Raw genomic sequence first — 24500 nt, 5'->3', positions numbered from 1 at the left:
TCCCCAAAACAACTCTATCATCCTTAGTTATTATGAATGATTACTTAGTCCTAATCACTAGCACAAAATTGCTAAATTGACTGTATTTTGTAGATAAAGAACTATCAGCATGCCTTGCTTAATATTGGTCAAAGACAAACGAGAATGGACTTTATGGGAATACAGTCAAAAGTACAGGTTACAGATGTACACACTCAGCTATTTCTGTCAAAGACCACACTTCTAGAGGTCCAGCCTTATACAATTTCTTACAGCTAAATCTACCTGTGCCCCATAAACTTGGCAAGTAAAATACTACAGTCACATACTGATTGAGCAAAATGAAGTAATAGGTATTAATGACCTGTGTAAAGCTAACCAGGAATGAAGCTGTGAAGAGAATGCAGGAGTCCTCAAACTAACCATATGCTATGCTAAAGAACAAAAACAGAACTTAGCACAGCTGAACATGTAATTGCTGGGGTGAGACACAGCATTTTATTCCATATGCAATTTAATATACACATCCTAGTTTCAGCCTGTGAACTGGATTTGTACAGACATTCACCTTCCAGAAGTTGTGAACTATTATATATATATCATATCACATATATGTTATATATTATGTGACTTTTCATCTTATGCCATTACTAATTTTTCCCCATTTATTCATACAATTGATTGATTTTATTGATGGATACAGTTCCAGTAAATGAAAAGTGAGTAAAAAAATTAGGTTGCTGGATGAAAGACTTGACTGTCAGTATCTATCAAACAAAATATGCCATGTTTCAGTTATTATTATGTAATAAAAATAATTAGACAACAGCCTGTGAAGATTAGGAGAAAAAGAGAGAGAGATGGAAAAGGCAGGCAGTTAAGTACACAAATTTCATTTTAGAATTTTCTCAGAATTAGAATTGTATTATTCCTGATATCCACCCTACATCCACGGCTGCTTACTCTCTGAACACTTCGGTTTGCACATCAAACCTCTGAGCATTACTGTGAGAACTCTGCTCTAGTCTACCATAGCTTTCTAAAAACAACAACAAAAGGCCTATATGGAGTTTTCTCCAAAGTCTGGGGTGTTGATGTCCAAGATTAAGATTCATGTTATTATGTGCATAGGAAACAGATGAAAAGTCTGGATCTGAACCCATATTTCTACAGTTACAGAGATGAAGCCAGCAGCCTAGACTCTCCCTGGGTCCCTAAAGGATTCAAGTGATCTGTACTTGGAAAGTATACAGTTTTGGCTATCATCCTTCTACAGCTATTCTCGGATGACTTTTTTTCATTCTTTTCCACAATTTTAGTCTCTCTTTCCAAGCAAGAGAGACTGTTCCACCTATACAACCTCCTCCAAGCAATTATAGCTTTGCCACTGCCAAGATTTCAGCTTACAATTCAGGTTATTGCTACTCAACACAGGCCTTCTACATAGACAGCGCAAACCAAGATGAATGAAGCTTACAGCATCGGGATAACCAGGCCACTGGCAACAGCAGAACCTGCAGTCCAGCAGCTGAGGATGAAGTAAAATGCCAAAGCAGTGCAGAGAGATGTGTATCCAAATTCCTCATGAGTCCCACGTTTAAAAAGATATGTGATCCCTCGCTTACCATTCTCAACCAGAAGAGCAGCAGCTGCAACACAGAGGAAGAGATGTCGAGAGATAAAATAAAAGGATTCTTTACAAAAGTACATGTTGCATCAGTTCTCTTTTGCCTAAACCTGATAACAGCTCAGCAGAATACATAGGATCAACTAATTTGTGATCAAATGAGAAGTTTAGCATATAAAGCACTTTCAGGAAAACAAGGAACATTATTTGTTCTTTCCAGTCTGCTCCATGTGATGTTAATCTTAATTTAAATGAGGAGAAACAGCAGCCAGTGAAGCCAAAGAAAGGGTGATATACTACTTCAGTTGCACTCTTTCCCCATCCCTTTCAGAAGTAATAATTCAGAAACTTACCAGGATATTTAGCTCAAGTATGGATTTAAGTTCCAATATATTAAATGGGAGCACTACATTTTGAAAAACAAAACTAAAAAATAAATAAAATATATATATATATTTTAATAATAAAAATACCCTATATTATGAGTAAATATATTTGGATGTTACTTCTGGTTACATAATTTTTTTGTTCCTGTGTGTCACTCGCTTGTCTCGTTACCTTGATTGAAGGTTTGATTAGAATATCTGACTCCATCTGGACCAATCCATGATGTGTTCAGTGAACATCCGTATTCTGAAATCTCCCTCTTGAATTGGTATATGCTTAAATGTTAAAAACAAACAAACAAAAACTATTAAATGAGTAAATATAAATTACCTCAGTACCTGCATAGAATGCATCTGTTAGGTATAAATTCTACACAGAAAGCCTACTTTACCCTATATCATAGAACCATAGCATAGAATCATAGAATGGCCTGGGTTGAAAAGGACCACAATGATCATCTAGTTTCAGCCCCCCTGCTTTGTGCAGGGTCGCCAACCACCAGACCAGGCTGCCCAGAGCCACATCCAGCCTGGCCTTGAATGGGATGGGGCATCCACAACCTCCTTGGGCAACCTGATCCAGTGTGTCACCATCCTCTGTGTGAAAAACTTCCTCTTAATATCTAACCTAAATCTGTCTCAGTTTAAACTGTCTCAGTTTAAAACCATTCCCCCTTGTCCTATCACTACCCATGCTTGTAAACAGCCATTCCCTTTCCTGTTTATACACCCCATTCAAATATTAGAATACCAATATCCCCCAATTAAGTTTATTAAATAATAAATCTTGTTTACTGGATCTGTTTATGATTCATTGCATTGAACTAATTATCTTGGTTAATTTTTGATCATATTGCTCTGCACAAACCTCCTGTTGTAAAAAATAAAAATAAAAATAAAAAAAATTACAAAACCAGGAATCACATTTCACTGACTAAAATTGGAAAAACAAAAAAAAGACTGATTAAAATGCCCACCCTGGCCTTAATCTCCTTATGCGATTGTGACTCTGCTAAACTGGATCAGTAGATCAGAAATCTGTCACTCCTGATGAACATCTATTTCCATGGGCAAGCACAGCACCCCAAGCTCACAGTCACATCGACAGTTGTACCATTTTGCACCACAGAGCCAGAGAGATCAGAAGGAATACAAAGTTCCCACAACTTAAAAGATGTTTGCCCAGCACATTCTCAACACTTTCCTTTCCAAGTCCTGGCACTACTTATTTCAACACTGGAAAACTTGCAGCTCGGACCGCTGGTTATCACATGCCCATGACCAGCCTTTCATACAGCCCTGCTATTCCTTGACACTTTCTCAATCTCTGTCATCTTGAGCAATTGTCCCCTCCTGAACAGATACGGACTTCCTTCTCCTAGTCTGGAAGTATCCAGCATGTTTTAGACATCACCGCAACCCAAAGAGTAACAACATGAACTCTGTTCCTGGAACAAAGAGCCGGAGATCTGTGGTATTTAACCCACCTGATCCCTGCTCAGAACTACAAGGCAAACTTAAAATGTAGCCAACATCTAGCAAAAGGAAATTTTTTCCAGACCATGGATTGGCAACCAAAACAACACAAGATACTTCTCTAGTCCTGTGTTTGCTTTTTACATTAATCCAACTTTCAAAGAATACATTCCAAATTTGTGATGGTCAATTAAAAAAAAAAAAAAAAAAACACTATTTACTCCATCCTACTTGAGAAATCAGATGATTGTGTAACCCACTTATAGCAAAACCTCAAGTTCTACGCAAATTGTGTCTTTTCTACCGGTAAAAGAGTGCAAATGAAAACAAGCACATCTCAGAGCTAATTTGATACTTGCAGCAATGCCAAAATCGCAGAGAGAGAAACAACAGAAGAAGGCTTTTTACAATTAAAGTACATGGCTGAGAAGGAAGAATAAAGCACAGAGAATAGAGATGCAGAACTTGTTTATGCACAGGCTTCTGTCCCACGGACTCTGTTTGAAATCAGTATATTTAGCAGAGACAGGTTTATCCCTGGTGCAGATGGGAAGACGGTGTTGGCACGCTGTGTGGGCTCTGCCAAGACCTGCTACTGGAAGGAGCCCATTGCTCCTTTACCTCCTCCTGCCTCCTCACAACTTCCTGTTCCACCTGTTTTCATCTAGCAATATCAAGGGCCGCAGGAAGTGCTATGAAACTCCTTTGAAAGCACAGTTCCAAGACAAAATCATGAGGATAAACTATGATAGAAGGAAACATGGTCAATACTGGCACAGACACTACAGTCCCATATGGACCTGCAGCTGTTGCACTGTTGTGGTTTAAAACCAACAAGCAATCAAAAAAACCAAGCCACCAAATGCTTCACTTGAAGAGATGGATTGGTACAAAAGACAAAAACAAGCCTCTTACTTTTTCTTAATTATTGCTACATGGTTCTTATTGGATTCTTTTAAGATGGCCAAGGTGCCTATTACTTACCTATTGGATATTCAAAGGTAAATGATTAAATATCCCATTTTAATTTAAGACAAATCTAATTGATCCTGACTAAAATCTCAGGATTGCAATGATAATTCTCATCTTAAATTTCTAAGACTTGGAGAAAACAAACAAGATTCTTTTCCATGTTTGGTCTTGTACTTTATTACAGACTCACTGCAAGTGTTACCACTACCTCCAGCAGATGCATGACTTTGCAAAGTCCATTACAGTTTGGTTCTTAATACCCTTCAGATCTATTCATTTTCAACTCCTTAAAACTCACAGCCACACCAAATGAAAAATTGACATGACAGTTTAGCCTCTAGGTTGGATTAGTCTGACTATTTTTGATTTGGAGGCAGACAAAAAAAAAAAGCCATGAAATGTTTGTGGTTTCAGAAGCTTTTCCTTTAGAGCAAAAATAGTTTTGCTTTTAAAAATAACGTTCTGGAAGTATTTAGTTCTTAAAATAAAAAAGGGTGTCAGGGTGAGGAAAAGTCTTTTCCTGCAGCAATCCAAAAAAAAAAAACAAAAAAAAACATAGTCACTAAGTCAGGTATTAAGGTGACAAAGATTTCTTTATAAATAACTTGTAAATATATACTACAGCTGACAACGCTAAACAAGGTATTGCAAGTCAAGAGATAATTGAGAATTGGTAGCAGAGATGGAGAGGTATGGCTGCTTTTTGTGTACTAAAATAAGCTGTTCAAAGATCAGTCACCAGTGGTGAGTTATTTAACGCTGACCATTCATATTATGCAACATGTAGCATACTGCCTGCTTGGAAGGAGGACATGTAAAGCTCCATGCTGTCAGTGACCATTTGCAAAGACTGTGAAATCAAACTATCATTTGATATGTGTTTCTTAAGAAAGATACCTGCACTGCAAATCCTTTAACAAGCTTAAGGATCTCTTCAACTGTATCATCACTAAAAATCACTAACTAATCAATCACATATTCTCTGTTTATTAAAATAGACTTTGTAATTTTAAATATCCTTCTTACGGTTTGTGCTGTACTGGCATGCATCTCTGATGCATTTGTCACCTTCCATGCTCTTATACAGATGACTGATCAAGTCATGTCCCGCAGGCAACAGCAGGTGGCTGAAGATGAGAATAATCACTGTTTTTCTCAGTTTCAGCTTTCCAGTCAAAGCATACTGTAGGCGTATGTACTTTCAGATAAAGCTCATATACCTTTTAAAGCAAAAGTAGTATTCTAGATTGGAAATTTGCTTAGGTGATGCATATAGTCACATTTCAGGCCTTTTCCATGTTTTATCTTTTTATTGTTTTTAAATTTCTCTTATTTCTTTAATTTGACATGCCAGAAAATGTTTCTTGCTGGAAAAGTCTGTGTGATTAAATTTCAGTGATTAATAGATAAAGCATGGTTCTTTTCTCTGCATGAATTCCTTATAAACAATCAGTTTTGTTGCACATCTGAATTTCTTCATCCCAAATCTTTGTAAAAACTGAAATTGTGACTAACTGTATTTACACATTAATTGAAAATTCAATTACATATTCATTTGTATATTAATTGCAATTAGTTGTAAGAGTTCCTGGTGACTCTCCGCACTTACATTTCTGAGTTGTTTCTCAGCTGGTAGTTTCTGGCATTCATGACAGGAGTGCAGGGAAAGAAATACGGCAAATATACTGTTACAGTTGTAGTACATACCTGCAGGCATTATAAAAAGTAAACAAATTATCATGAGATGTAGAAATAGAGAAAAACAGATAGAAAATTGTCTAAAAATCACTAGTGCCCACAGTTACCAAAGTTGTCCTTTAGATCTTACCCACATAACCCAGAATATCAGCATTTACCCATGAACAACTAGCAAGAGCCAGGTTCACCCATCTAGCTTCAGACACTAACTCCATTAAATCATAGAATCAGTAAGACTTGAAAAGACCTCTAAGATCACCTAGTCCAACCATCAGCCCATCCCCACTGTGCCCACTAACCACATCCCTCACTGCTACATCTGCATGGTTTGTGAACACCTCCAGGGACGGTGACTGCACCACCTCCCTGGGCAGCCTGTGCCATTACAACTTATGAATTAGTTTCCACCTCTGTAACCATCCAAAAGCCACAGCCACCTCCAGAGCTGGATGTGCCCAGCCTTCCTGCCACACACCACAGCTGCTGATGGAGATGTGTCCATGCAAGCTGTGGGATTTAAGTGCCTTTCATTAAAGACCTCATATTTTGTTTGGTACTTAAAATTATGCTGTGTGTTGAAAACAATCCATCGCCTCCATTTAAATTACTTCCTGATTTTTGTAAACTTATAGTCCTTGGTAAGATGAATAAACAGTCTACATGACAGGACTCTGTTTTGGTTATATCTATTTTTAATTTCCAATTCAAAAATAATGTTAGGTTCTTAGTTTAGATTAATTTATCTTTCAAAGCAGATGAAGATAGACTCCCCATCAAGACTGAGAAAAAATTAAGTAGGCGTGTAGAGAGAAATTACTGGAATGCATGGTCATATGAATAACTTTTGCAAGCACAAGGTTTCACACACTGGACTGCTATAAAACAGCTCATGCATCATGTTTAGAGAAGGCCTTAAGCTAAGATTCAACCACATGCAATTGTGACCATTAGTCAGAGAATTGTATCTCCAAGAATATCAACTTTTGGACAGAGCGTTGGTGGGCAGATAAGTGAAACTGGAAGCAGTTCAGTCTTCATGAAGGTCAGGCTGTATATCTGAGAATGTAACACTGGTTCAGTTCAAAACCATTTTTGCCCAAGTCCCAAACTCAAATGGCAGGTAGGACAGCGAGGGCAGAGCCAGAGGCTGGAGATGCAAAGCAGTAGCCTGTCTTCACAGCTAAACAGAAAAAAAAGTATCCTCTCAAATAACCTTTAAAAGTTTTGACAGCTTAATATATATGTATATATGCTGAAATTGTTCATGGAAGCACTAAGCTTTTTGGAACAGAAGCATTAGTCAATGAGATATTTAAAAAAAAAAAAAAAAAAAAAAGGAAAAAGGAAAAAGGAAAAAGAAAGATAACTATGCCAGATTCTTGGCAAAGCTTTATCTACACTGCAATTTCCTCACAGAGAATAAGGTGATGAATTGAAGAGAAGAAAACACAGGCCAAGGCACAGAAGGGCACTTAGGAAGACGGCTCTGCCTAATCTATGGGCTGAAGATTAGATATTCAATTCCAGTCAAAGGAATGGTACCCTGGGTTATGTTGTGGGTGTGGAAGATACCATGGTGGGTCCTCGCCAAGTTTAAATGCAGACTGGTTTGTACAAGATTATTTTTGGTTAAAGTCACTGTGACACAGTTTCTTTCAGTTGCCCAATTATGTGAGTTTATGAAAAGAAAAATTAAAAAAAAATTAAAAAATTAAAAAAGGAACTATACTGTTCTTTCTCAGATCAGTTTCTTCCTTGCAGATTTTTTGCCAGGTTATAACAAAATAAGGACTGTGACCTGAGCAGGATCGTCTAGAGCCAATAAGGAAAACAGCCTGAATAAGAGTTCATGTCATAAAATCAGTGTAAGAAGAGCAGCATGTTTGCGTTTTCTTTTGTTTGTTAATGAAAACAATGAAGACAAAATATATAAATGGCAAAGCTTTTGTAAGCACTATAGCCCACAAAGCATACACTGTTCTTGCAGTTTCAGCTGTGATCTGGCAAGGTGCTCGCTCACCACTCCATCAGCTTTTGGAGACAGTAAGGAGCCACTCCTAAGCAGTGTGAAGTAGGCATTTTCTTTCTGTCTGGCACTGAATCTTTGCTAACTGATCTTAAATTTAATCCTATAGCATCTTCTAACAAACTGAATCTTGCTGGCTTCCATTATGGTGAGTTTCTTGGTTGTTGGTTTTTTTTGTTTGTTTGTTTGTTTGTTTTTGTCTTGATTTTCATCACTGTTCCAACAAGTAATAAAGAACTGTATGATTTTTTGTGTGTAAGTAGCTTATGCAAGGCTTTTGTAATGTGTTATGAGAAAGCCAAACCTTCCCCAAAGTAGGGGAAGTGGCTGTCAAACAGAGTTCTATTTCCAAATTGCTAAAATATTAATTACTGTAAATCTGACCTTTCACAGCTTCATTTACACAGGACTAACAGGATTCACACAAGGGACTCTACTCCTCATTCTGCTGACTGAAATCTCACTGCTCAGGGATTTTTATCAGTGTTTATCACTGCAGTGCTCAACAGCAGAAAGTCCTGACTCCGTAAGACATGGAAGCAAATTAGTGGCAGATCAAATGGAGACTGGGCACAGGAAGGGTAATCACTGAAGCAATAAAACTCATTTTCCCTACCCACTTTATCCATTCCTTCTAACATGGTAGCAAAAAGCATCACCTGATCTTCTTCACCTCAGCAACGAACTGTACAAACACAGCTCCAAGCTGAAAAGCTGCATTCTGCCACTAAGAGGAGCTAAAATCCAGTTCTCATCGATGATATGGCCATGCTCCAGTGCTGGAAACTCACAGCAGATCCCTTCTCCTCTCCTCTTCCTCCTAAAGGAGTCCAGGTTTCCCCTCTCTTGTGCCAACAGTGCCAAAGAAGAAGCAGAGCTTGGCAGAAAGGAAGGAACCAGACTGCCACAGCACACAAAGTTTTCAAGGACTAAATGAAATGCACACTTTCTGACCTGACAGAGAGGAAAAAATAGTGCAACCTGTGGGAAATTTACACAGCTGCGTACCAATCTGTGGAGAAAATGAGTTGATGTAATTTGCAGAGAGAGACTTGACCACATGCCTCAATCTTTGGTTATTCTCACTTTAAGCCCTAAAAGCTTCCCTTCTAGTATTTAAAATACTGTTTTCTACCAGTGTCATTCAGGTGGCTAATGCAAGCTGACTGCACTGCCTGAAGCTTATGTCTTACCATGGTCTCAGAGTAGAGCCTGTTTAAGTCATGTCTCGGCTGATGGGAGAGAGCATCAATATGGCCACTCCCACTGATCTACAACTGAATACCCATCTCTTCAGGAGAGTGGGAAATACAAGTCTGCTTATAAAAAAACAAGTGCACATGAAACTTATTGGTACGTTTCCTAAGAGAGGGCAGAAGAAAGGATATTCAGTGTGCACCAATATTCCCAAAGAAAGGCCATCTCAACACTTTAAAAGTTTGGAAACTCTTCAAAAAAACTTACTTAAAAATGAAGAAGGGAAAATTATGACAAGCAGATATTCACTAGAGAAACTTACAGAGTAACCCAACTGAGCAGTTTACTGGATGTGTAGTAGAAAAGCTCTAAAGGATTCTCCCCTTCATGTTTAATAATATACTTACATTATAATCAAACCATAAAGTTGAAAATGATGAAAATATCCAAAACATGGAAACCTTTTATCTATACGCTTTTTGTTCTAATGACACCTCACAGGATAAAGTCAAACAAAGTCTGGAGGTAAAATGACACCATCATGGCTTATTGCAGTATCTGAGACTCCAAGCCAACCTCCATCAGTAACATCTAGGGATAACTGACCCCAGATACACAACTAGGTCCAGAAAGCTGTCTCTATCTATCCACAGCTTTTAAACCCAGCAGGAGAGCATAAGGGCAACATATTTCAAGTATTAACGGGGGAAAAAAATGTTTCTTCTTTCTTCACTACCTATACATCCTCTGGAAACTCATCTGTTTCCTCTACACCATTGTACATTAGGTCAAGCACCAGCAGGTCAGATTCACTTTTCCATCCAGTCAACTTATGACCTGCCCTAATTAGCCACTGTAAACATTATATGATCAAGAGAAACATATTATTTACTTACCAGAATAAGCACAGTTTCCAGCAGCTTGCTTGTTTTGCTAAGGGATGATTTTGGAATTGAATTAAAGAACTGCATACGTAACTTATTAATTTTTATATTTAGGGAAACAAAGAGAGCTCCCAGAAGACCTCCAAGCATTCCAAGTAGGATGGCTGGAATGAAGGCCAAGACATGCACGTCCAGCAAATTCTTAACCTGAGTTGAAGGAAGGAGAAAACGTGTTCTGAACATCCTGCCAGTGACATGAAATATTGCACCCTCTCTCACAAAACTTGACACCACAAAGTAATTTCTACACAAAAAAAATAAATCCTTCCTTATGTTTTAGGGATGCAGCTAGTTAATTTAAAGCCAGTCTCACGTGAGGCAGTGTACTGCTCTTACACACCTCACAGCAGTGGAGGCAGCAAGTAGACACTATCATTGTCACAGATAGATCCATTACTTAGTGATTTTCATTCCTGAACGACTGTAAAGGAATTGAGCAAGTAATGTAGTAAGTTAAGGAAAAAAGTATTCTCTTGGGCCCATCTTTCCCTGGGGAATAGTAATGAACCTAGCAGAAAATTCTATGATGTACTGCAGTTACCACAAACACTCAGCACCTCAGGTTACCCGCAAATAATGACACACTGGTCTGAGTGGTGCAGTTCGAAAGATTTTGCTGGACCAGAGCTTTGTTCACGGTATCTGTACCTACCTCATAATTTTTGAAAGTTGACCTGGGTCAGGGCAACCCCAAACACAGATACATGTGGAGCTAGAGCAGCCCCGAGAAGAAGGATTTCAGAGTGTCAGTTGATAAAAGATTCAACATGCAATATGCCAGCTCATGTACAGCCCAGAAAGTCAGCCGTATTCTCAGTTGGATCAAGAGAAGCGTGACCAGCATATGGAGGGGGTGATTCTGCCCCTCTACTCTGCTCTCATGAGACCACACTTGGAGTACTGCGTCCAGTTCTGGAGCCCCCCAAACCAGAAGGACATGGAGCTGTTAGAGCAGGTCCAGAGGAGGGCCACAATGATGATCAGAGGGCTGGAGCACCTCCCCTATGAGGACAGGTTGTGAGAGGCTCTTCAGCCTGGAGAAGACTCCGAGCAGACCGTATAGCAACCTTCCAGTACCTGGAAGGGGCCTACAGGAAAGCTGTGGAGGGACTTTTTATAAGGGCACGTTGCAACAGGATGAGGGGAAACAGTTTTAAACTGGAACAGGGTAGATTTAGACTGGATATCAGGAAGAAATTATTTACAGGCTGGATGGACTGGAGGGAGGTGTCCCTGCCTATAGCAGGGGTTGGAACTCGATGATCTTAAAGGTCCCTTCCAACCAAAACCATTCTATGATTCATTGTCAACCTCAATTCAACCATGCGAATTGAGTGCATTTTTAAACGCTAAGTACAGCTGAAAATTGATGCTGATCTGGAACAACTCACAGAAAAACAGATCACAGATGTAGGATATAATCTGGCAGCTGGAATAGGAATTGAATTTTCTGCTCGATTCCGCAACAGGCAACAAGGATTAGAGCAGTTTCATACCTTAATGTTATCTTCCAGTCAACAAAAAGAGGTTAATAGATTGGTGAATATCTATTAAATTATATATATATAAATATCTATTATGTGAGGATATTATTTCCTTAGTCCAGGCTTAGAGATACATGGTGATTTTTTTTTTCAAGATTACGATCTGGACAGAGTAAGAGATCATGAAACATTCAAAAAGCTGGCAGAGAGAAACAGGGAAACACATGAAGGAATGGCTTCAAAACTACACTAGGATAATACTTGAGGTAGTTGATAAGAGAAACTGGCATCCTTCCTTGAATTGCTTGAAGAAGTCCATAGGAGCTCCTACTCAAATTATTTTTTCTTCCTCTTTTTATTCTTTTTCCTTTATTTTATTCTCATACCTCTTCCAGCAAATAGTGAAAATTTTAACAAGTCTACCAGAAGGCTGAGCTAAGCGCTGATGGTATCATCTGAGAAGAAGAGTGCCAGAGCTGAAATCCAGTCAGGCCTGAAGAGCTGCATACTGAGAGACCTGGTCTGGTCTAAGCAAGGCAGAATCCCAGCTTTCACTCTCAGACACTAGGAGCTCAACACCTGGAGATGCATTCAGAGGAAGTCAGGAGTGGCTGTAGGTTTATCTTGCCTTTTCACCCAGACTACAACAACTGCATATGAGCATATTGTACATACAAACCAAACCTTCAGCGATATTTTTACCATCAGCTGCATCAAAATCCATCCTTTTCCAAGGGATTTAAAGAGATCTAATGTGTAAGATATTGAAATTCAGAAAGGAATAGCTCAATTGAAAGTAGTAGGGTATAATGTTCTTGCCATAGTGTCAGCCACAGGCTTTGGCCAGTCATCAGGAAAAGTCTGTTAGCTATAGAATAGTCTTCACCTTTACAAAACATCCAATGGCCTACATAAAAATAAAGTGAAGCTTCCTGAAAATCTCAAGCTCTGGAGTACAATAAATTCTTGTAACCTTATCTTAAGTTGAAGGAAACTAAAGAAAACAAACAGTTTTCTGAGAAACAAAACCCACAGGCTTTCAACTTAGAGTTTATCCACTGTAAACTGTGTTGGTTAATGCCATGAAACATAAAAGAAGCAAAATTTCCCCTGAGCCCGGGGTTCAGTGAAATGAAAATATTTCTAGTTATCTCTACCAACTTGAGAGCCAGAAACTATTCAACCCTGACAGAAGCCACACTGATAATAAGTTAGCTTTTCCTGCTAATGACACTAAAAGAAGATTGGAGACAGAATCCAGCACACTTTTTTGAAAATGTCTTGAAAGGAGCGTTGAAAGAGCTATGTTTATTGTAAAATAGCCACCAAAGTAAATCTACTCTCCTCTGTATGTGCAGCTGTCCATTACACAATCCTTTGGCTTCAGCAATAAAGCTGTCTTCAGCAGGCCTGAGCTCTTCCTTATTCATTTAGTCTCACCTTTCTGCCACAAATTTATGTCATCTTGGTTGTGTCACTGCAGCTGTTCGTGGGACTGCACGGTGAGTTGGTCCACAATAAGAATTTGAGTTGAAAACCACTATCTTCTCCCATTATCCCAGCTAAACTTGTGGTAAAGCAAATAGACCTCAAATACTTTTGCATAGCATGTGCATATAAAAAAAAGTTGCCTGTTTTCCAAATCATGGAATGGCTACATGAGGAAAATCAATCTCTCTCTTTTTTTTTTTTTTTTTTTTTTTTGCATTGATAGAGAAATACAAATCTCTCTCTTTTTTTTTTTTTTTTTTTTTTTCATTGATAGAGAAATACAAATCAGAAGAAATACAGAGACCAATTAAAATGATCAGGAAAGGAGAAAAGTTGCTTAGGAGCAGAAAGTGGACTGGGGTTCGTGAGACCAGGGTTTTATTTTTATCCCTCTAATTGACTTTCAAGTCGCGTCATAATACAAAGAGTATTCAGACAAGAAGTGAAGATCTTGATTCTCACACACCACCATTGAATCATCTTGCAATGAGGGTGAGTGAAAGACATAATAAAAGCAACTATTTTTAGGTGTACACAAAGTAAAATTGAAAGCATAAGGTTGTGTCACGCTGGAAGGAATAAAGGCTGAAGGTCACCTCTGTTGTGCAACCAGGAACAAACAGAGATTATGTTTTTAAATGTTTAATCTGTAAGCACAAAAGAACAGGGCCACAGTATGGAGATGTCTGCAGCAACAAAGGAGAGCTCAAGCCAACCACAGAAGAAGTCACTGAACATCTTGTACTACAACGTAAAATGCGCTTTTCTACTTAAGTAGGGACTGCCAAACAGCTGTCTTGTATCCAAGTGATTACCAGACATAAAGCATGAAGGCTCCTGTGTCCACTGATCTGATAATCACACATACACTATTTTTCTTCCTTTTCGGTCCCAATTCCCTGCTACTCCCCCAAGAATAATGTTGAGAGAAACAAACCTAAAACTCAGCATCTCATTCCTTCCACATCCACACAGTACATACCCAAAACAGAATTCTTTTTTCTGCTTCAAAAAATCCAAAGTGGCCTCTGTAAACAAATCCATAGAGCGATGAGGACAGCAAATCCGTGGTGAATGTAGCTGTCAAGCAGCAAAAGAAGGTTTGCCAGGCCAGCCTGATGTCCCAGAAGGAAGACACCTCCTCCAGCGTGAATAAGAGCCCGCCGATGGGGGCACGAAATACTGAAGCTATCCCTGCTCCCGCACCAGCTGTAATGAAGCTGCGCCTGCAACAAGTAGTAGAGGCAACACCTGGATAACTGAAAACAACAACCAAAACAAACAAGAAAAAAAAAAAAACCAACAACCCTCCAGAATCACAGTTTCAAATCAAATATGAGTTCTATAAAACTGAATTTAAAGACCTGACGGTTCATTTTGGGGCTATTACGACACCTTTCGTCAGTAGGTTCTGAATTCAGGTCTAGTCTCAGATCTGATTCTCATGAGTCAAGTTTCTGGGACTACTTGGCAGATTAGCAATACAGTCATTTCAATACTGAGGCTTGTGGAGAACAGTAGTAGCAACAGTGACCAAAGCACCCATACTGTAGTAAAGTATTACATAATCATACTCTGAACTCTTAGGGCTTCTAGTCAGCAGGAAAGGGGAAATGACACTTCATTCACAGATTTCCTTCATACCATAACATTTTTTCTCTTTCCTGATCTTCAGCCTTGAAAAAATCCTCAATCCTAGAATATCACATGAGAAATGCAATGCCATGATAGCAAGATGCTGAAGTGTTGCTGAACAGTGTAATTAACGCAGGGCAGATATAACATTTCATACAGTGCAGCCAGCAGGAGCAGGGAGGTGATCGTCCCTCTGTACTCAGCTCTGGTGAGGCTGCATTCCAAGCACTGTGTTCAGTTTTAGGCCCCTCACTACAGGACAGACATCGAGGCCCTGGTGTGTGTCCAGAAAAGGGCTACGATGCTGTGAGGGGTCTGGAGCACAAGTCTGATGAGGAGCGGCTGAGGGGCTGGGATTGTTCAGTCTGGAGAAGAGGAGGCTCAGGGGAGACCTCATTGCTCTTTACAACTCCCTGAAAGGAGGTTGTAGTGAGGTGGGGCTCAGCTGTAGCATGCAGAACAGTGGGAAGGATACAGAAAGAGGAAATAAGAGTGTGAAAGAATTTTACCTTGGAAAAATGTATTTAAGTGCAGCCTTTGCAATGGGTACTGTGCTGATGCTGACACACATAATAGTGCTCAGCAGCTTATAAAACTTGCATCTTCTGAATGTGCTCCCTGAGACTCTCAGGGATGATTTGCAGAAAAGTGTAATCAGTACTAGCTAGGATTAACAACTACACAAAAATATTTCAGTATTTTGAGTATTAAAAATCATAATTTCTCAGGAATAAGTACATATATGTATATATCTGACCGGTCTTCTGAAAATATGAACCCTACATTAGGTGGCACTTTTGACTTTTCCAGGGTGCCCACAAATTTTGTAAGCACAAAGATGGGAGGAAATAAGGGTAATGAACAGAAAAGAAAAAAAAAAATTAAAAAAGGAAAAAAACTATAAAAGGAAAAGATTAGAAAGTTCACATGTTGAAGTCCTTACAAGGACCCTCTCCTCCAAAGAGTGAGGAGGAGTCCATCAGCAAAGCTACATAGGCAACTTCACGTCTGGTATTTTACAACTAACGGGGTTATACACCGTTGGTGCACAGATTTTTTACTTGCATGTTTTATCTGCAAAGGAACATTATTTTCAGCAGTGAAGAATTTAAAAGGTACTGCAGTAAATGCTAGGGGAAATTTGCTTGGACATCTCCCACTTTCTGTTCCAGTTATTTGCGTGTGCTGTGCATCACACAAGCAGTGACAATTAATAATGAAATCAGACCCCTTGTACAGATCTCTTACAGCTGCCTGTTGGATGGAAGCCTTAGGATCCTTCCACAACTCCTGCTGGTTGAATTACTGCTTTGCCTGTGGCGGTTCTGGGAGAGGCACCAAGCCTATGTAATAGCTCCAAAAGACAACAGGGAGCTGGAGTTTTTCATCCTGATATTTGTAAAAGGAGCAAGGTCTTGCTCAGACTGAAATCTCTCTCTGTTTTTAAGAAATAATCACTTTGTAAAGAAGACTTCAACACACCATGTCTTTCTGAGATAGTTCCAGCTAGATCAGGCTGTTCTGATTTATTTAAATGATTGACCTTGAATCACAGAATGGCCAGGGTTGGAAGGGACCTCAAGGATCATGAATCTCCAACCCCAATGCCACATGCAGGGCCACCAACCTCCTCATTTAATACTAGACCAGGTTGCCCAGAGCCCCATCCAATGAAATGATCATAGAATGGCCTGGGTTGAAAAGGAGCCACATCCAGCCTGGCCTTGAATGCCTCCAGGGATGGGGCATCCACAGCCTCCTTGGGAAACATGTTCAGTGCCATCCTCTGAGGGAAAAACTTCCTCCTAGATGATGAAGGCAAAGGGAGTCCCATTCTTGCCTCCTACGTTTTTTTATTTATTTGCAAGCAGCATATAGTTCACAGTTGCCATTCATTTGATTTTTTCCTATTGTTACTTTATTTTTCTTAGGAAATTAAGACATCAGTCTTTCTTTTTTTCCTTGCTTTAGAACAGTCAGTATTGCTTGAGCTTTTGTACTTGTGTATTTTATATAACTACACAATATATACCAGCTAGAAGACATAAGCAGGTTCGTAATTTCTTCTTCTGGGAAATAATCTCATTACTTTCAGTAGAACTGTTCACAAGGGAGAGCTTACCAGAGTTACCAGCTTACCAGACACATACATGCAGAGAAGAGGCAAATAAAAAAAAGCAAGTGACACAACCATTTACTTTTTTTTAAACTAAGAAAGGAAGCTAAGGGCCCTCTGTGCACACTGTGGAATCCCCAATATTTCCTCTCCCCTGAGCTGAGACTCTTAGTTTGGGAATAAAGCTCACAGCTGAAGCTCTCACATTTCTTAACCTCTTCCTTTTACAGCCAAAAGGGCAATGGAAAAAGATTTTCAGTATTAATGCATTCTTTTCCAGAAGCCTACAGTAGAACCATTTGTGAAGGATTTAATTTATTAAGTATGGTGAGTTTTCTTCCACTACAAAGTGACAAACAGCAGGAAGACTAAAAGACTTGTGGAGCAGCACCTCCATTCCTGCATGAGATGCAAGGTACCCTTGAAGCACCTAGGGTTTGGGGGAGTCACCAGTCTGTGCCCTGCCCATCACTTACTTGTCAGCTGAATTCCGAAACCTGGTGAAGAAGGGAAGGTGGATGCCAAGTGTGTCCGACTGCAGCTGGCTCAGGCCACAACCCAGGATAGCCCTAAAAGTAGTGATGTATAATTGAGAGCACTCTTCAGTAAACTGTTCATAAATCAGCCCCAGCTCAAGGCAGGGGAGGACAGAACCTCAGTCAGCGTGCAGCAGCAAAGCTAAATTGGCTTCAATAGATTTAAACAAGAAAAAACTTGAACACATCTTTTAAATATGCAAAATCCTGTTGACAAAAAGCAGGAGGCTCTTAAAGATTTTCAGATTCTTAACTGAGACACTTAAATGGCTTTTTTTTGCAAGGAGTATTGTGATGATTGATCGTGAAATACCTTTTGAAGAACTGCATGTTAGTGTCTGCCCAAGTGTGGTGACCCGTCAGACTACAGCCCATCATTTCAATCATCTGCCCCCAGGTTAATGACCACAGCAGGCAGAACAGCTCTGCTTCTGACAGAAGATGATTTAAATTATTACAGTATGTTCCCAGGCAGCACGTCAAACTACATTTAAATGGGGGAAAAAGAAACCAACAAAAACCCCTCAGTGAAATGAAAAATCCATTCACTGTATAATCTTGGAAGACTTCTCTACAAGACTTAAACTAGGGGTCTTAAGGAGTCTCTCAGAGGCTTTTAGCAACTTGTGTGTTTATGTTTAATAAAAATGGTAGAGGGTTCCAATTAAATTAAGTTAAATTAGCTCTTAGTTCCTGTGTTTTGAAAAGGCATCACATTAATACCACACTGAATTTCTTCATGGAAATACGATTCCATTCTTTGGCTCAGGCATCACTGTTACCAACCTAGCACAGAGGAAAAACATCACAGCTGCAGTCTCTGAGCTCCTAGAGACAGAGGTCTGAAGGCAAAGAAAACAAAAGAAATCTGATGGTAATCGCTGTCTGAAAGGCTTGCGGCTCCTCTGACCAAGCAGGCTCTCCTATTTTTGAAAATCTGAGTCATCCCCAATGGTGCTACACCTCCATTCGGATAAATAATAAATAAATAAAAGCCCACAGAGTAGCAGGTCGGGTCAGCAAAGAGAACAAACCTCAAGGATGAATGCTTTCCCAAGCCAAAAAGTATCAGAAGTAAAACAGTGAATTAGCCAACAAGCGATCTACAGCATGTTAACAGAGACCAATTTCACCAACTCTACTCAAGATATGGCTTAATAATAGTAATGAAGTGTAGCAGGAGTCACCTCCAAATAGACGGCCTTGCACAATCACAGGACTTGTGCAAGTGGGTGCAAAAACGTTGCCCTTTTTGCGTGCAGCCACCTGAACCTGCCTTTATTTTTGCACTGACTTTACACAGCTAAAAGTAATTACAGGAGATGCAAAGCAGCCAGCATCGCTCCAGGCCAACAGCAGTTTTGCCAATCCAGTCTCCCCTGCTTTCTCAGCACACTGTAAGCTACCTCATCAGTTGTCCAGATAGCTACTTACTGAACCCCGCTCAGAGTCATACAGAGAAATCCAGCCGATGTTTAAAACACAGAGTAAAGAAAATGATTTCCTTCACTACATGGCTTGAACAGGAGTGCTAGTGAAAAGTAGGGGACAACACAACACCACTGGTACTAATGCAGTGAGAGCGTTTTGAAGCCGGTGTTGCCACCAAGCAAGACATTGCAAAGCCATCTCCAGTCTGACAGCTTTAACTTCAGAATTTCTTACCCCAAATGGACCATGGGACCTTCCAGCCCACAGAAGAGCCCAGAGGCTACAGCCAGCACGCATGAGACAAAGGTCCCTAGGAAGGTTTTGATGTTAAATAGATGTTGAATAGAAGTGCCATTCAAATATCCAATGATTTCAGGTAAGCCAGATGGTGAACCAGCTGGGCAAAAGAACTGCAAAGGGAAAAAATAATTAGCAGAGTTTGTGCTTGTATCCTTCCAGCCACATCTGTGGATGCAGTCTGTAAGTCCAGATCTCATCTTGCTCACCAACAAGATTTGCCAGAGTTAACAGTGCATGCACAAATATAATCTCTGGCAACACAGAAACATGTGTTCTCAGCAATTGCCATGCATGGAGAAGGGAGAGAAGATGACTGCAGGGGGCCCACCTCTGCTCTGAGCCTTACCGTCAAGGCCCTGCGTCCTGCACACAGGTTCATAGAATGGCCTGGGTTGAAATAGTCCACAATTATCACCTAGTTTCAACCCCCCTACTATGTGCAGGGTTGCCAACTACTAGACCAGGTTGCCCAGAGCCACATCCAGCCTGGCCTTGAACACCTCCAGGGATGGGGCATCCACAGCCTCCTTGGGCATACCAGAGGGAAACCCTCCTTGGGTTACCACAGGGGCAGGTGGTTGTGAGCCTGCAGCGTTCGCTCAGTCAGCACAGCTGTACTTAACTAAATTGGCCAGTTACCACCTGTGCCACAGCAAAATCCCCTTTCCTCATGCAGCCAGACTTCTGGGAAGTTCAGTAAAACATTCAATTTTTCTGTCACCTGCACTGTTAATAGCTTCTCTGTAACTAAACTGAGCACAGCAGAGCAGTAAATGGCAGCAAGGCTCAATGCTCTAGCCTTGCAGTCTTATAAAAGCACTGATCTAGGCTGCAAGTGATACCCACACAGCAGAGCTAAAAGATCAGTCTAAAACCAACAGTAGTTTTCATACGGCTCGATGGCCTTTGGCTCAGGCCCCTTCCAAACACTAAATTCTCACATGTTCCAACAGTTACCACTCGTATTTGTTTTACAGACACCACACACCAAGTGCAAATTGCATGGCTGCCACCACGGATCTCACCCCAGACAGTTCTACACAATTTACGGGCAGCAGAATTTAGCCTTAGGCTGAAGGCCAAAAACAGCCTCCCCAATTGGGTTGTAAGAGAGATTTTACATAAATATATACAAAATACTGAATTAAACAACATTTGGAAGAACATGAGATTTGGGTTACTGCAGCACTGTGGGCTCTTTGCACAAAAGACAGCACTCACCAGCACCAAGCTTGAGGACACGAGGACCATGGCCAGCCCAGGACCCAGCACACACACCCACACCAGGTGGAAGTTGCCATCCTGCCCAGTTTACAAAGAGATTGTTACTTCAGCACCTGTGTACTGGCTATATGCCCTGCTTTGTAATCATCTGCAGATAGAATGTGCAGGGAAAAAAAAAACAACAAAATAAAAGTAGTGCAGTTTCTTTAAAAGGACAGACACAACAGTAAGCTAAAGGCCAATGTGCCAAGTTGTGATTTTTTTTTCTGGGCCATTTTGCCCATCTCTGGAAACGCTGTAAGGGATGCATTGTTACTCACCAAGGCCCTTTTGGGAACAAGAGGAAAGGGACTTTAAGAATATGCACAAGGAATCACTAAATGGAGCCCTCAGGAGATGTGCTCTTGAACTGAGGCTTCAAGGTCATTACCTTCATGAATTTGCAGCTCTTATGAATAAACAGAGTACTTCTAAGGAAGCTCTTCTTGTTCCATTTTAAGAAAAGGAACATCTCTCATACCATGCCTTCTCACATTTAAAATTGCTTTTCAGTCTCCCTGGGTTTTTGGTTTATTTGTTTGTGCTTGAGCTGATTGCAGCCATACTGTTTCCATTTCTCCACAGTTCCCACATGCTTTGTCTCTTTCCACAGTGCTGGGTTGAGATTCACTGTGTGTGCAGGTGAAACACAACCTTGCATTTCAGAGGTCATGGTGTTACAGCAGGTCACGACAGCCCTTCCATTTCAACATCTCATACCAGTGCTTTTAATAGCATATATTGCAGCACAGCCAAACAGGAAAGCACAGTGATGAGCCTTGCTCATCTGCAGCTGAAGGAGGTGGATGGGAAGGTTAAACATTTGTACTGCTTTCAGAGCCTGGGAGAGCTTACCTGCTGTCCTCTACATTAGCTTAATACAATATGACAAACATTATAATGCAACAGGGCCAGCACTGTGTGTTGTGGTTGTGCCCTGGAGTCTAACTGTGGTTTCTTTCTATAAATTTAGTTATACCTCAGTGCATATCTATCAGACTGGCTTTTTTGTCCGGTAACACGTCTCTGTCTCTCAGTCATCACAGCTCCTTCTTATCAGGTACAAGCACATAGTAAGGGATCCCTGGGCCTTCTCTTCTGCAGACTGAACAGTGCTAAATCTTTCAGCCTCTTCTTGCACAATGGAGACTTCAGTTCTCATAATCTTCATGATCTTCATGGATTCACTCCAGTACGTCCAGGTCTCTCTTGTACTAGAGAGCACAGAACTGGACATAGTATTCCAGATCAGGCCTCATCAGCACTTAATAAAGGAGAAGGACTTCCTCCTTCACCTTGCTGGTAGTATTCTTAATGAACCTGACTGAGGAAGCTGATAGCTGAATGGCATACTTACAATGTCTTAAGGGAAACCTAATCCTTTGTCTTCGGCATCGACAATACTTGACATAGCACATGCTCCTTTCACTTTGTCACAAGGAAGACCACAAGACCATGAAGCTACCTTCATCAGTCATCTAAGAAAGCCACCAGATATTAAACTGCAGTTGAAAGTAAGTTGGAGAAAAGGAACATGTCCACACAAAGAACCACAGGATATCTGACATCTATACCCATCTAGACAGGCAGAACCTCTAGTCAATTAAATCTTCATGTGGGTTTTCCAACAAATGAGAACAGAGAAGGTCAATCTAACTTTCTTTTGCTTACCTTCAGGTAACTTTCCACCAGGTCCCATTTCAATTTGAAGAGAGAATCAACTATCTGATGAGTCAAAAACCCCAGCATCCCAACTGCTGTTCCAATTAGCCCCATCAGCAGCCATCGATCCCACTCTTTTCTAGAAGCAGGAGAACACAGTTATTTCTCTGCCTTGAGCAAAGGACCATTTGCTGCACTTCTCATAAATACACAAGTTCCACTTTCAGGATCTTCTGATTATTAATCATGAGAGCATGAGCAAGAGGCTGTTTCTCCCACTGTGTCTCACAAAAGCTCGTGCTCACAGTACACTAACTTCAGGTGAAAGACATTTGGGTAACAAGCATCATTGAATTTTGTTTGTTTGCTTTTGTGTATAAGCTGCAATGCAATCTGCCTTCCAGATGCTGATTGTCTGATGCCATCTCAAAACTCATTTACGAGTATCAATAATTAAGCATTCAATAGTGCAGTCAGAGTTTGCTTAAAATAAATTCCTGTTGTCGTCTTCTGCAACTAATGCAATGACACAGCTTTTATTATGCAAATATACACAAATCTTTATATCTAGTTTGCATCTTTTGTATCATATATCTCTAATAATAATTATGTTCTGACAATAACTTTTGTTAGTTTAGTCATTTAGGACTAAAGCCACCCAATTTAGATTCAAATGCCATGTTTCTTGCATATTACACTAAAAGACAGTGAATTTCAAGAAAAGTCTCAGTAAAAGAACATTCCACAAACCTCTACAAACTCTCTTAAAATTGTATACAGTGAGTTGTAACTTTTTTTCCTTATATTCAATAATCTGTCAAGAGAAAAGGGGTAAACACTCAAAAAACAATTTTAAACAAAGGTTGCTTGCCTCTTGCCCCCCTCCTTTCTATCAAAATATTTTCCTATGTACAGAAACAGTACATAATGTTTTCCTTCTGCTAGGAGGCACCTCCCTGGATTGGCCAAATTTCCTAAAGCTTAGAGGCTATCATGATATATAAAATAAATTTACCCGTATGTTTTCTCTTGTAGCCACTTCTTATAAACTCCACTGTGTGAAGGCAAATAATCCAGGCTTTCATGGGGCACTGGCTGTTCTCTCTCTTCACAGTCGTAATAGGCTAAATTACTTCTGTTGATGCCACATTGCCTCCTAAAATCCTGAGGATGAACCAGATCAGAGCCGTGATCTTCTGCCATCAACATTCCCTCTTCGCCATCATCCATGTGTCTTGTATAGGAAAAAAGTGATGACATAACTTGTCTTCCAAAACCTTTGAGATGTCAAGAAGAACGATGTGAGCCAACGATCAGTCACCTTGAGACTGAAAGAAAAACCCCATGAGGATGGGGTGGCTGTGATACAGAGACGGACTTGTTTGTGTTTGGGGTTGGTTTGCTGTGGCTATGCACAGCCCCAGCACCTTCAACGCAACAAGAACTTGTCTGAGCTGGAGCTCACTGGTGAAGGAGTCACTCACAGCAGAGAGACCTTAAAGCAGTCCACAGTAACAAGACTATTGCACTGTTCCTCATGGAATGTTCACATAACAGCGATAGGGGCTTCGGTTGTTTTAAAGATATGCTGTGCTTCGAGCTGTCTGGAGAACTTGAACCAATACTATAATCACACATAAAAATTTTTTAAAAAGCCCTAAATTGCTGTATCATTCACAGTAAAAAATAGGATGACAACAAATTAAAAAATTGCCTACCTGACTTGCTACAATTTGGGTATTGTACTTCAGGAAGTTTGCAGGTTGGCAGTTGAAAGCAGAAGACTTGTTGCAGGTCACATATTTACTGTAAATAGAAACCTGTTACATGCTGCATGTTTGCCACCACCAGGGAGTTGTTTTTGGTTACAGAGAGGAGAGCAGGAGGCTGCTGCTGCTCCCCAGTTGCTGGCACATGGGTCAGTTTGGAAAGGTCTCATCTGAAGTAGTGATGAAACATAAATAGTTCCTGGTTGTCAGTTAGTGGCTAGGAAGTGGTGACAGCTCTTAATCAAGCCATTTACTTCTGAGATACAGGCACTTACATGATGTCTTTTTCCAGTTGTCTTAGATCAAGCTGGTATATGTGTATTATAAGGATCAGGTGATGGTCAGTACTGATCTCTGCAGCAGAAATCTGGCAGTTGTACTAACAGATTTCACAGGCATCCTCTCATGCGTTCAAATTTTAAAAAACAAAACAGACTTAAGAATGGGTTTTCAAATATCAACCCCAAGGTTTTTCCCCACTCTCATTCACTTAAATCCATTGGTACAC

General features: G+C 40.2%; 1 protein-coding gene across 1 annotated transcript in view; it reads right to left on the bottom strand.

Annotated features, from left to right (window-relative positions):
* LOC116242197 (chloride channel protein C-like) overlaps window positions 1-23801 on the bottom strand; it is a 76407-nt gene extending 52606 nt beyond the window's left edge. The window contains exons 1-10 of the mRNA XM_031612841.2: window positions 23239-23801; window positions 22233-22362; window positions 20520-20600; window positions 19233-19408; window positions 17508-17600; window positions 14263-14506; window positions 10258-10452; window positions 6050-6147; window positions 2165-2268; window positions 1457-1628 (exon numbers count right to left, since the gene is read on the bottom strand). Of these exons, the coding sequence (XP_031468701.2) occupies window positions 1457-1628; window positions 2165-2268; window positions 6050-6147; window positions 10258-10452; window positions 14263-14506; window positions 17508-17600; window positions 19233-19408; window positions 20520-20600; window positions 22233-22362; window positions 23239-23483 (1538 nt within the window). The 5' untranslated portion in view covers window positions 23484-23801. The remainder of the gene's footprint in view (window positions 1-1456; window positions 1629-2164; window positions 2269-6049; window positions 6148-10257; window positions 10453-14262; window positions 14507-17507; window positions 17601-19232; window positions 19409-20519; window positions 20601-22232; window positions 22363-23238) is intronic.
* Between the last annotated feature and the right edge of the window lie 699 nt (window positions 23802-24500).

This window comes from Phasianus colchicus, chromosome 3 (assembly GCF_987193195.1).
Source record: "Phasianus colchicus chromosome 3, bPhaCol1.hap1.1, whole genome shotgun sequence".
NCBI lineage: Eukaryota > Metazoa > Chordata > Aves > Galliformes > Phasianidae > Phasianus > Phasianus colchicus.
Note: the sequence above shows the minus strand (reverse complement) of the source record. Positions and strands in the feature narration are given on the sequence as shown.